The 13,810-nt window shown below is 40.5% G+C and overlaps 1 protein-coding gene across 2 annotated transcripts in view; it reads right to left on the bottom strand.

Moving 5' to 3' along the window:
- SLC1A4 (solute carrier family 1 member 4) overlaps positions 1 to 11,198 on the bottom strand; it is a 29,349-nt gene extending 18,151 nt beyond the window's left edge. For both annotated transcript variants that reach the window (XM_014075103.2, XM_014075102.2), the window contains exon 1: positions 10,557 to 11,198. In XM_014075103.2, coding sequence (XP_013930578.2) covers positions 10,557 to 11,092 — 536 coding nt within the window. In that variant the 5' untranslated portion in view covers positions 11,093 to 11,198. The remainder of the gene's footprint in view (positions 1 to 10,556) is intronic.
- Between the last annotated feature and the right edge of the window lie 2,612 nt (positions 11,199 to 13,810).

Below are 13,810 nucleotides of genomic sequence, written 5' to 3'. Positions count from 1 at the left end.
AAAATGAAAGCCATGTATTATTAGAAATAGATAATTTTATTTCAGTCAACAACCAGCTTGAAATGAGGCGGAAAAAAAGATACAGCTATAAAGAAATGGCATACTTAAATATAAATAAAATAATGCAGCATTGCACTCTATCAAGATTGAATTAAAAACTAAAATTAAAACTAGTTAAGAACAGGATGACAATCAGTTTGGCATAGTGGTTAATGTGCCAGACTAGAAACTGGATGGGTGGTGGTGGTGGGGATTGTGAGTTTTAATTCTGCCTTAGGCACAAAAGCCAGATGGGTGACCTTGGACCAGTCACTTTCTCTCATCCTAGGAAGGAGGCAATGGCAAGTCATTTCTGAAAAGCCTAGGCAAGAAGACTATAGGGGCTTCTCTAGGCAGTCTCCGAGAATTGAACAGAAGTAAAAAAACAAAAAAAAACAGATAGGGAATCACAAAATAAATCGTAGATGAAGTCCAAAGATTGAATTTATGGGATAGTGAATGAACAATATAAAAATAAGATATACTATATAAAGTCTAATAATCAAAAATAGAGATAATTAGTTACAGCTAGGAATTTATTCATACAAAACTGAAGATTAATGGAATAGTTAGATATTGCTCATATAGAATAGAAATCAGTTGTACCTGCACAGCCACAACTGCTACACTTTGTTGCATTATGCATAAAAAGGATTCTCTAAATTAACATAACATAAAATTTCTTAGGTCAGCCTGAAGCCTCTGACAACAAAGTGGAAATAAGCCTTCTTTGGATGTCTTTGTAAAATTAGCAATATAACAGCGCAAGGAGAAGGAATTCAACTGAACCATCACTAGAAGGGCACATTTGTCTAGCTGTAGGAGTTTCATTACTGTCCTATAAAACAGTGCTGAAGGCAAACTATTTGACTCTGAAGAAAAACCTGTGTTGAAATTGATTCTACTGCGCTAGAGAGTTGGAAGTTGGTGCCTTTTTTTCCTTTTCTCTCTTTACACCATATTTTCTCTTTTTTTCTTTTTCCCTCCTCCCCCCCCCAGTTTTCTATTACGTTTTAAATTTTTTCTTTGTATTTTATATTTTGATAAACTAATAAAATATATTATAAATGAAACTGAGATCAATGAATTGTTGTAATTAATTGCTTTTGAGTTGGGTGATTAAACCATAGTGGATTGGGGATCCTATATAATTACATTACTATGAATTGTGAGAAGTACTAATGTTTGTTTTGGATTATTTCTGCAGGATATGGCATGTTTTTTCTAGGACTATATTTTATGTACACATGTGCATTATGGATGAGAAAAGAAGCTGCTATAATGCAAAGCTATATAAATCTACAACATGAAGTTTTCTTGTGTTTCTAGTTGTCCATATCCAAATCTTCTAAAATCACCAAATTAACTGTCTCAAATCTTCAAAAAGTGAAGAAATAATGCAAAAAATATATGCAAAAAGTGATTCATACATTGACTGCATTCATACAACTTAGCTAATTTGGTCAGATAAAGATCCAGTTGATGCATTTGCATAAATATGATTAGGGTTACACTTGGTTATTTTTTATGCCTTATATAAACCAGTTTGTTTGATTACTTGTCCAATCAGTGCATTCAGTGAAGCTAGATAATGGGTTGATTTAGTAACTAAATTGAGAGTATTGTTTGAATACAGCTAATCTGTTTAAATCCTGTCAAGCAGGATTAGGAAATAACTCTTGACTATGTCCATAATTGCAAAGTGTAACACTACAGAAATACTTCATAGAAAACCATGGTATAACATAGTAGAAAATACCAGACAGAAGGAGAATAAAACTCATCAGAGAGATTTAACTCAGTTCTGTTACCAATCAACTTCCAAATATAATTTCTGAATTAAAAACCTGATTTACTGTAAGAGTAGGGTGCATACAAAATACTTTCTCCTAAAAAGAATAAAAGGACAGCCATTAGTGCACTCCAAGAGGCAAGCTGAATCCTGCAATATCTTGCCCTAATGTTTTAACTTCAGATCAGCCCCATGTACCCCAAACATCACAGAAAATGCACCTGCAGAATAAACAGCTCTAATCTGGTGTCAAGTCTGTATCAAAGGTTAGAGGCTAATTCTATAAATGCTGCTGGAAACAGAAGCTTTCAGGTCTATTGTACTCAGGATAAAGGGAACCAGAAAGATTGGTAGAACAAAAAGAGGATCCTTGTCTGAAGCACAGTTAAGCTGTCTGATCTCCCGTTCTATACTCAATTCATGCTAGGAAATGCTAAAGTCCACAACTGTCTAGACAATTGCATTTATCAGCAATTTTGAACTTTACTGATATTTTCTTATTTAGATTTTCTAAAAGATAACACTTTCTTGTAGACTTCATTTTTATTCCACTATTATTCTTCTAACATCTTTGATTACAATTTTCTCCAATATCCTAAGCAAACCTGTAATAAAGTCTTTTAGCAATCTCCTATGTTTATGCTGATATATTTTTGTTTAAGAAATCTTACATATATGTATGTAGTATGTATGTATGTATGTATGTATATATCTTCAATAAGCTATAGCAATTCCTGCAGCCTCTGACAGCTGATGATGTGGAGAAATTGAAAGTGAAACTAGCTGTGGCAAAGATTTTTTTTTCTTGTGCTAATCAGGCTGTTTGCTGCAAGGAGGTAAATCAACAACTATAAATGCCTATAGAATGTTCAAATTTTTAGACTTGTTTTTTAAACACTGCTTTATTAGAAGTAGAAGAATAGTTGACTAAAGAAAAGGACCTCTATACCTGTGATGGCAAACGTATGGCAAATGTGCCACAGGTGGCACCTCTGCGGGCACGCGATCCGTCGGCCGAGCTCAGCTCCAGTGCACATGCCTCCCGCCAGCCAGCTTGTTTTCAGGTCTCTGCTGTGCATGAGTGTGTGGGGGGGGTGTACATGCGGGTCACATGAACATTCATGGGGGAGGGGCGCAGGGATGGGTCGCATGCAGAGGTCACACACTCATGTCCATGTGTGGGACACATGTGTGGGTTGCGTGAGCCTGCACCGGTGCGGGGCACATGAGGGGTCGTGCGCACATTGCATTACAGGTGCACAGGGGCGCTTGCTTTCAATACACAATGACAAAATGTTTAGCCATCACTGCTCTACACAATTCTGCAGTAAGTTCCAGAGATCTAGATACAAGCAAGGTCTACTTTAATCTTTTTCAGCCTTGTGCAAATCAGAACATCAAAGTTCTCCATGTCTCACATTTATTTGTCTACACTTGTATCATTAACAAAAGAATTTATCAAAATTTATGTAATTTTTTTCACAAGGATCATTCTTTGCTAGAGATGCAGCTTATGGGGATGGAAACAATTAAACAACCAAAAGGTTTTTGGTTCTTTAATTTGTTTTCTCTTCTTAATTTGCCCTTTAATTTGTTCTCTTTAACTAGACTTCTGTTAATTATTTGTTAAATACATAACATATCACAAGTTCACTTTAGCATCAAGACAATTCTCACTATTTTTTCTCATACACTAGTACAAAGTTTTTTCTCTCTTTGTATTGTTTTATTCTATTATTGCAATACACCAGTAGTACAGTGTTTTGTAAGCTGTATTTTAAGTAAAAACAGCTGATTGATCTAACCGATTATTGGAAACCTTCTGGGAATTGCTAATTAATTGGCTAGTAGTCACTTTGCAGAGCAAGATGGGCAGTATCTAAATTTAATAAATAAAAATTGTACTTACAAAATTGTAATTTTTAAGCTTTCTCAAATACTGAAACACATATACCGTATTTTCACCCATATAACCCGCGGGTTATATGCGTTTTTTGCATGCACAGCGCCCCCTGCGGGTTATATGCGTGGGCGGGGTATACGGAAAATATTTTACACGATCGGAGGCTTGCGCAGGCTTCTTTCTCCGTTTCTTCCCCCACCCCGATCTCAGCTGTTTCCTTCTCCTCCGTTCCTTTCCTCTTCCCCAGCTTGCGCAGGCTTCTTTCTCCGTTTCTTCCCCCCCCATCTCAGCTGTTTCCCTTCTCTTTTACTCGTCGCGGGTTATATGCGTGGGCGGGTTATATGCGTGGGCGGGTTATATGCGTGGGCGGGTTATATGCGTGGGCGGGGTATACGGGAAATATTTTGCACGATCCGGAAAACCCGCGGGTTATATGCGTGTGCGGGTTATTTGCGTGGGCGGGTTATATGGGTGAAAATACGGTACTCACAGAACTTTTTACTTGAAGAACATTCTTTGGACCAAATTAACTGGTAGTTAAATTAAGAGCTCATTTTGAGAGACAGCAACTTGAAACTTATTTATTTATTAAATTGTTTGGTGCCGATCTTGCTATGATTTAGTAAAAAAAAAAAACTAAATTAAATGAATCACCGTGTGATGTGACTCCACCCCAACTAAGATTTGGTGGCAGAGATTCCAGTCCCTCATCTCCATGCACTTAAAAAAACTATAACATGCTCTACATGGGGGGGGTGTGTGCCTCTAAAAGTGATCTAAAACAGAAGTTGAACAAAATTCAGTAGCCGGAATGTGAACAGGAATGTTACTTTATTACCAACAATGATTTCTGAATCCAGTTCAAGCTTAGCTTCAAGACCCCTTAACAGCTATCTCTGCCAAAAAATATCTCTCTCTGGCCTACACAGATCGTAGAGAGAGGACGTTTAAAATCACTACCCTTTTTTTTTTTTACAACTCTATATGGTCCCTTAATTTGAGGTAGAGATGGGGAAACTGGATGGAGCTGAGAGTTTACTGGCCAGGAGCCCTTCTTGAGGCCTATGTGGAGTTCACAGCAGGTATTTTTTCTTCGTGCCCTAGGGGGAGAAACATCTCCTAGGATTAAACTCTCAACCTACTAAGTGAGAGGCAAGTGTCTTCACCACTAGGCCACCCAGAATTCCCATCATATAAGAAGTCAAAAAACATGGACCCAAAGGGAATTCTACTCTGTAATGGCCTTGGTGGTATGGAACACCTGGCCTCTGGTGCTATGCCTGATATGCCACCAACCAACCTTCCACAGCTGTGAACATTGTTTTGTTTAAACAGGTGTTTGGAGTATAATTTTTAACTTTGATATGATATTGTGACCTTGATCCAATTCATAGGCAGGAGATGCTGGCACAAACAAGAGTTCTAATAAAGTTGGAGCTTGATGCTATAGCAGATGATATGCCTGTCTCCAAAAGGAATAAGTCCTATCTCACTCTTTCTTCTCTCCCACAGGAAAACAATAAGCTAAAATGTGAGGAATGTGGGTAACTATCCTCCCTTTTTGGCAGCAGCTAATGAAACAAGGCAAGTAAATTCTGACTAAAAAGATAAGGCATCAGGCATTTTCTTTGGTGACTGATTTGTCCTGAGAGAAAGACCAGCAGAACAGCTGTTAGTGGAGTTATCTAATTGCTACTGATATAGTTCCCAGTTTCAGCCAGTCATCCTGAATTATCAGGGGCTTTCAATTCTTGCACTAATTTTGTATCACAAAAGGTCAGATAGGCAGTGAGGGAGGAGCCAAAGTCACGACAACACGATGTGTGATCTCAATGCTCTGAGATCGCAGTCGACACTTTTGCCTCTGGGTGGTCCAAACGGACCAAAACCATCCCTTAGAGACGGTGAACAGGAAGAATACATCTTGCTTATCACAGGAACATTGCAAAGTCTCTGATTGATCTAAGAGAAGCTCTTCAAGCCAGTGACAAAAAATCCAACCAAATGGCTGATGAAGTCGGAGTGGCTCCAAAATGGAAGGAAATGGAAAGTGTTTTCAGCTGGTGAGGAATTTTTACTGTTTTAAAAGTGACTGCCTATTAAAAAAAAACCTTAAAATTAATTTAAATTGGAGAACAGAAGAAATAAGCAGCGGAATTAAATTTGGACTGGTTTTGAACAGTAGGTTATCTTACTTTTTAAATGCTATTTTTACGGATGGAATTTATGCAAGCCTTTCAAAATGAACTGATTAAGTTTCCTTTTTTTTTTCTTTGACTATTCTCTGTAATCTATGGACTAAAATTCTCCTCTTTCATTACTGTGGGTGTTTTTCTAACTCATTTAAGAATCGGACCTTTTTTTAACTTGAAATACAAAAAGATACAAAAAGAAACAAAGAAATGGTAACATGGTAACATTGTAACACTGCTATTTGGAGGCTAGAGGTTTGTGTATTGGAAACAAAATACTTTTTTCACTGATTATCCTGGCTTGGCACTTCAAGGACTCACAGTTTGTTTATAGAGAGTGATAAGAAGAAAAGCACACACACGTGCCTTTGAAGTAGATTTTTAACCAGAGAAAGGTGAAATATTATTGTGATGCTTAATTCTGTTAAAACATTCTAAGGTAGAGTAGCAGTGTTTGTCAGCTGGAAATCATGGCACAATTTCAACACCAGAAAGAAGTTTTAAATCTGCAAAAGATATTCTCAGAAATACAGAAATTATCAAATCTAACAGTAAAATATGATGGAGAAGTTAAAGATGTTCATGAAGTGGAAAAAGTGGCGGTTAAAATCCAAAAAATTGAAGAGGAAAATGAATATAAAGAAATTAAAATTGCTGATATTTATGGTGATTGGTTTGTTTCTGAAAACAGAAAGAGTGGAATACTGAAAGAGCAATTAAATGGAGGGGAAACCTACCCCAGATGGAAAGATACAGAAGAGGAAAAAATAAAAGAATTTATGGATTTAAAGAGAAATCTTATTAACAATAGTTTTGATAACACCACGGACAATCAAAGATAAGCTGATTAAGGAAACAGAAGAAGGGTATTGAAATTACATGAGAGATCTTATAAGCAAAGAGTTGCTAAGAGGAGTCCATACAAAGCTGATTAAGGAGATGATTAGAGGACTGATGCCACAAATGGTAGAAGATATGAGACTATTTTGCTATTGGAAAGATACAGGTTGATAGATGGAAGAATATAATTTAAAACTAGTTAAACTTAGTGAAATTTAGTGATAATAGATATAGTTTAAATAAATAATTGATAATAATAATAATGTATACAATGTGTAGTGTTATGATAAGTAATAACTGGATATGAATATTGAATGGTACCCATGAAAGGAAGATTAGAAACCCTTTTGGATTATATATAAAGGTTAATAATAATAATAATAATAATAATAATAATAATAATAATAATAATAATAATAATAATAAAAGAATTAAGTTAGATTCAGTTAAGTCTTGATTACTAGGGGGGAAATGATATGATGCAGGATAGAGTCAAATAAAGGAGGGATAATGATAATAACATATATGTATGTATGTATGTATGTATGTATGTATGTATGTATGTATGTATGTGTACAATATAAGGAAATGAGATGTAAATTGTAAACAGTGATTTGGAAAGGAGGATAGAAAACTTTGTTATTAAATATTATGGATGTTTAACTAGAATAGGACATAAGAATTGTGTCATTAGACGATTTTAGAAATAATAAATGAAATGCCAGTATGTGGTTATGTATTAAATCTTAGTATATTTTATGATGAAGGACGTTTAAACAACTATAGTCAAATGAAAATGGAGGTATGACGACAGTAACATGTATAAATATCTGAGTCAAAATACTTGAGTTAATATGAATTATGCTTGATGACTGTGGAAGAGATGCACGGAAGTCTTTTGTAACCAACTGAAACACTTTCTACAGTAAGTAAAAAAGGAAGATTTTATGTGTTGTGTTTGTTTTGAAAAATAAAAATAAAAAAAACTTTTTTAAAAAAGTCAGATAGGCAACATGTTAGGCAACCTTATTCATGTTGGAATTGACCATCTGTTGAAAATAAAATGCCAAAACAATTAAATCCTGTTTGTTATTATCATGATTAATAAATGTTTCTCTTTTCTTTTTAACTTTTACTGAATGATCTCTCTTCTAAGTTTTAAAGAGCGGGATAGAGATAAATTCAGTTTAGTTCACATTTTGATATGAATTTACTATATGCAGCTCCCAATGTGAAACCCCACTTACCTTTCAATTTTTACTATTGTGAATTTTGCAGAGCAATTCTCCCACAATATATATATATATATATATATATATATATATATATATATATATGTATGTATGTATGTATGTATGTATGTATGTATGTATGTATGTATGTATGTATGTATGTATGTATGTATTATATATATATATATATATATATATATATATATATATATATATATATATATATATATATATATATATATATATATATATATATATATATATGCACCCATGCAATCCAAGAAATTGCAGTTAAAGGTCCTGTATGTTTTTAAATTTGATGTTTACATAGTGAACCATACATTGATAAGGAAATGGGATAAAAATAATTTTGCTTCAAAAAAATTAAAATTTGTAAAAAAAATGAACATACATGTTGGTCTTTAAACTTTATTGTACAATGTACCTTAATTTTAACTATTTTGATATACAGAGGAATTCTCCACCCATATACAAATCTGTTGGCAAGCTTATTCTCTAAGTGCTATAAAATGAAAAAGGTTTATTCTTTGGCCAATACCATGTTTAGTAATCATCATTTAACTGATCATCATGACATCAAGCAGGATTCATTTTTAATTAAAATCTCAGGGTATACGTAGCCAGCATCAATGCGAAAGCTACACATTCTGAATCAGCAGTTTCTGAGCTGTTTCACATTGCTCCTATACTTTCTGTAGTAGAGTCCTGGTTGTAGTCTTTTTGTTAATTGATTGGGAATAAGATATTCTAACGAATCAAATTAGCAAAGATCCTCCACTAGATGCTGCTTCTCCCCAACCCACCCTTCATCCTCTAAGTCAGTGATGGCTAACCTTTTTCTAAAGGTGTGCCAACACTGTATGTACATGTGCTATCGCGTGCGTGCCCTATCGTACACACGTGCCCACTCAACTGCGCATGGGTGAGTGACCCACCTACGTATGTGCAGGCGATCCACCCTCCGCGTATGCATGAGCGACCTCCGTGCCGGGGGGGATTTTTGCCCTCCCCAGGCTCCAGAGGCTTTCCTGAACTCTGAGGCCGAAAATCAGCTGGCCAGCACACACATGCATGCCGGAGCTGAGGGCTGTTGTGCCAGCAAATACGGCTCCATGTGCCACAGGTTTGCCATCACAGCTCTAAGTAATTCAACAGTCAAGCAACCCATAACATCTGCAAAGTAATCCAGACTGATGAGTAACCTGAATGGGAGACCATATAAGAGCAGGACATAAGGACAATTTTGCTGAAATAAACTGAAGACTTTTCTCAACCAAAAAAATTAAACATTAATATTGTGTACAGCTTTTAACAGGTTGAGTTTTCTCAGATACAGTCAAAGATTCCGTGGCATGACAAAACCGCACTCGACTAAGCCGCGCCCGATTAAACTGCGTCGCTGACATCATCAACAGGGCGAAAACAGCGAGCACGGAGAAAGAAGGGCGCTTTAAATAGCGCTTTGAAAGCAAGCCGATTCAACTTAAGGTAAGGGTTAGGTTTAGGGTTAGCTTTAGGGTTAGGTTAAGGGTTAGGTTTAGGGTTAGGTTAAGGGTTAGGGTTAGGTTAAGGGTTAGGATTAGGTTTAGGGTTAGGTTAAGGGTTAGGTTTAGGATTAGGTTTAGGGGGGTTAGGTTTAGGTTTAGGGGTTAATTTTAGGTTTAGCGTTTACAGCGTGCTTCTGCCTCCGCGCTGTTGTCGCCCTGTTGATGACGTCAGCTACGCGGTTTCGTCGAGCGCGGTTTTGTCGAACACGGTTTTGTGGTGGAACCAAAGATTCTACAAAAGCCTAAATGAATTCACATGTGGATACTTATCTTACAAGTAGTTAGACTTTTGCATAGAAATGTTACTGATTGTATCAGATATAATCCCTTAGCTTTGAAAGGCCTCTGTCTATGATTCCTTTTTTTCTCCCAATTCCTGTGTAGAAATCTGTAAACTGAAAGTATGCCTATGCCTCATGAAATGGTCTCCAGGTCTTTAAACTTATACAGTACCATAATGCATCTGTTAAGTAAACTTTGAAGAACCAAAACCTGCATTTAATCCAGAAGCAGGGAGGGAGGGAGGGAGGGAGGGAGGGAGGGAAGGGAAGGGAAGAAAAGGGAAGGGAGGAAGGAAAGAAGGAAAGAAGGAAGGAAAGAAAGAAAGAAAGAAAGAAAGAAAGAAAGAAAGAAAGAAAGAAAGAAAGAAAGAAAGAAAGAAAGAAAGAAAGAAAGAAAGAAAGAAAGAAAGAAAGAAAGAAAGAAATATCTAAAAGCATCAGACGGACCTGGAGGTAAGAAAGTAAATAACTGGGATTTTTCAAAAGCCAAATATCTTAGAATCCTTCAGACGTTTTGGACCACAACTCCCATCAGTCCTACATACATAGTGTCAATATTAAGACTATGAAAGTTGCATTTCCAAAAAAATAGAGACAGAGAGAGAGAACTTGCAAGGCAGAAATCATCCCATGCTGAGCCACGATTCCTCCAAGTTCGCCCCTTGACCAGGAAGCTTAGGAAGGAAGCCCCCCCCCCCGAATTCCTTACCTTGCTAGGTCCAGGAAAGAGTCCACGGTCTCCTTACTGGTGGGCATGGCGCCATCCAAGCCCAAGTCTTTGCTATTGAGCTCCCCGGCGCCCACCCCGGGTTTGATGATGAAAGCCAAGGCAACGGCGAGCGCCGAGGCGATCAAGGTTGTAACCAAGAAGTAGGCGATGGCGATGCCTCCCAGCTTGCCCAGGGACCGCGTGTCCAGGCTGGCTGCACCGGAGACCAGACTGCATATCACCAAGGGCAGGATGATCATCTTTAGCATACGGAGCAGCATCTCTCCCGGAAAAGCCAAGTAGGTGATTTGAGCCCGGGTGAGCGGCATTTGCCTCATCAGGGCGCCCATGGCCACCCCAACCAGCACGCCGGTTACGGTCAAGATCACGAGGCAGTTTTTCCTCAGGAACCGCCCGAAGCTCCGCAACTGGAAGAGCTTCAGCCGAGGCTGCTTCACTCCTTCCTCTCCAGCCTCGAAGCCGGTTAGCACCGTCGGCTCCAGAAAGCCATTCCGGCTGTCGGCTGGCTTCTCCATGCCGGTCGCTTGGGCTGGCGGAAACCGCTATACAATCTAATTCAGAAAAGGCGCGCAGACTAAACTGCGGTTCGGGAAAAAGGCGCTGGCCAGGCTGCTGGAGAAGCCTTGCCGAGACCCTCTCGGGACCGGAGGGAAAGGTCCGCTCTTTCCAGCCGCCGCGTGCCCTAGCACCACCGAGCGCCTTTTATGCACGACGCGTCCGCTCACGCACGCCCTGGAACGCGAGGAAGGCGGCCAGAAGCGGCGGCGGCGGCGGCGCCCTCCCACTCGATAAGGCTGATGCAAGGCGAAGGGGCTCTGGGCTCAGCTCCAGCCACCACCACCCCTCGGACCGCTCCTCCAATCAGTCACTCCGGCGCGGTAGCCCCCTCCTATTCGAGAAGCTTCATCCAACTCTACGCGGGGGGTTTCTAGCGAAAGGGAGGGGGCGCTTGGCGAATGAGGAGCGCGAGGGAGGAGCGAACGGGCTAGGGCGGCGAGGGGGTGGGCTGTCATTCATTTGACAGTGTCAGGACGAGAATCCACCCTAGGGAAAGCCAACAAGCAAGCGGGCGGGCCGTGGGGAGGGTTCCTTGGAGTTTTATTTCAGCAGCGTTCCCTCGCCTCCCGGGTTTGCCATAAATGGCGAGGCGACAAGGCGAGAATCGATAAGAAAGCGTCGGGCCGGGACTGGAGCGCGCGCTGTTTGCAAAATAACGCAGAACCCTCGACATGGTACGCACTCCGGACCGTACCACTTCGGGTTCGAAGGAGGAAGCGGTTCTGAACCTTTTCTCCGCCTCAGACGGTATTTCTTTTCCATTAAATAAAACAAAATAAAATTAAATAAGGCAAGTGAAAGAAATAGTTCACCTGCCGTATTGGCTTCGCTGAGGCATGGCTTAATCCAAGCCCCCAAAAATGGCCCGTCGTGTTTTTTGCCTCCCATGATCTGAAATGGCTCGATCCTTTGTGGGGGATCCTTCCATCGGCCGGCCTGTTTTATCCGTCCACGCTTTGGTCTGAGGGAAACGCGAAGCTCGATGAAACCGGATGCCTTCTAAGCGGCAGCGATAGCAGCCCGGCTACTTGCTCGGAGGACCGGAGCCGCGCTTGTGATTGACAGCCAACAGCACGGCTCAAAAGAGCTCCCACGGACCCTCCAGAAGGGCAGCCTCGGGACCTTCCATCTGTAATAAGCTGCGGTGCGAACCACCAAAGCAGGCAGGTGTGCGCCTGCTAGATGCCTCGATCCTTCTGGGCTGCCATGGGACTCGCAAGACCCCAGGCTGCTGCCTACAGGCTGAGAAATGGGAAAGCTGTTTCATGGGTGGGCACACGGTGGCAGCAGGGAGTGGTTCACCTGACCCTGCCTGATTTTGTTGGGGCAGCAACAAATACAAATGTAAAGCTATCCCTTGCACGCACGCACGCACACGCACGCACATACAAATACACATACACACACAGTAGCCAGGCCTGCCAGGAACAGGTGCTCCCTTTCCCCCATCACCTGGGCATCCTGCTAGAGCAGTGTTTCTTAACCTTGGCAACTTGAAGATGTCCGAACTTCAACTCCCAGAATTCCCCAGCCAGCGAATGCTGGCTGGGGAATTCTGGGAGTTGAAGTCCGGACATCTTCAAGTTGCCAAAGTTGAGAAACACTGTGCTAGAGGGAACAGGGCCTGCAATCGTCCAGGCCAAACATTCTCTAGCCAAGGGAGAAAGTAGCTGCAGCAGCAGCTGCTGTTCCTTGCTTCAGTTTTCCTACTCCAGCAAGGGGCAGAGGCACCTGCCAGTGCAGCCCTTGACACCTACCCACCCCATTTCCTCCTGGGGCCTGGTAAGGCTCCTTATTCTGCCAAGAATAAGCAGTGGGGGGGGCAAACTATTCTTTGACAATTACTCTCTGGCTGCTGGCTAAAGTTACTTGTGAGGAGTGGTCGTTGGTCCTCCATGGGGATGAGAATGTGGTAACTGGAGGGAATGCCCTTCTTCCCAGTGCATTACATGGATAGAGAAAAGGCAGCTGAATAAAGGCCTAGATTGCTGAGTTGCTGGCTTAGGTGGCAGCTTCAAGGGACAGGTCTAGTTGATTCCCTCCACTTCTGGGCAACAGGACAAGTAGATCTGACCCAATTATTGCTCTGACTTGCAGTGAGTTCTACATGAGTTTGCCCTTCAAGAATATCCAAAAACTTCAACTGGTGCAAACTACAGCACAATCAGTTATAAAGCACCCAAAGACCAGACAAGGAATAATGGATGGAAACTGAACAAGGAGAGATTCAACCTAGAAATTTAAAAAAATTCTGACTGTGCGCAAACAACCAATGGAATGCCTTCGGAAGTTGTCCGAAGCTTCATCACTGGAAGCTTTCAAGAAGAGACTGGACTGCCATCTGTCAGAAATGGTGTAGGGTCTCCTGCTTGGGCAGAGTTGGACTAGATGATCTACAAGGTCCCGTCCAACTCTGTTAATCTGTAATACACAATCAATTATATTTATCTCTGGTCAAACACATACATCTACTCCACAGCTGCATTTGTTACAGGATTGTTTCTAGGTCCAGTTTAGCTGATATTGACTTTTAAAAACTACCAAGGCATGAGCGTGGGTGATTTGAGGGACTGCCTTTCTCTGTTTTCATCCACCTGCTCCACCAGATCTAACAGAATGGACATGTAGCAGTTGTATTTTTCCAAAGAACTCCATCTGGCAGCCTCTAGGTAACA

The sequence above is a fragment of the Thamnophis sirtalis genome, unplaced genomic scaffold (assembly GCF_051295495.1).
Source record: "Thamnophis sirtalis isolate CommonGarterSnake01/CBP01778 unplaced genomic scaffold, rThaSir2_p1.2 scaffold_5, whole genome shotgun sequence".
Lineage (NCBI taxonomy): Eukaryota > Metazoa > Chordata > Lepidosauria > Squamata > Natricidae > Thamnophis > Thamnophis sirtalis.
The sequence above is the reverse complement of the archived record's forward strand: the minus strand, read 5'-3'. Positions and strand labels throughout refer to the sequence as shown.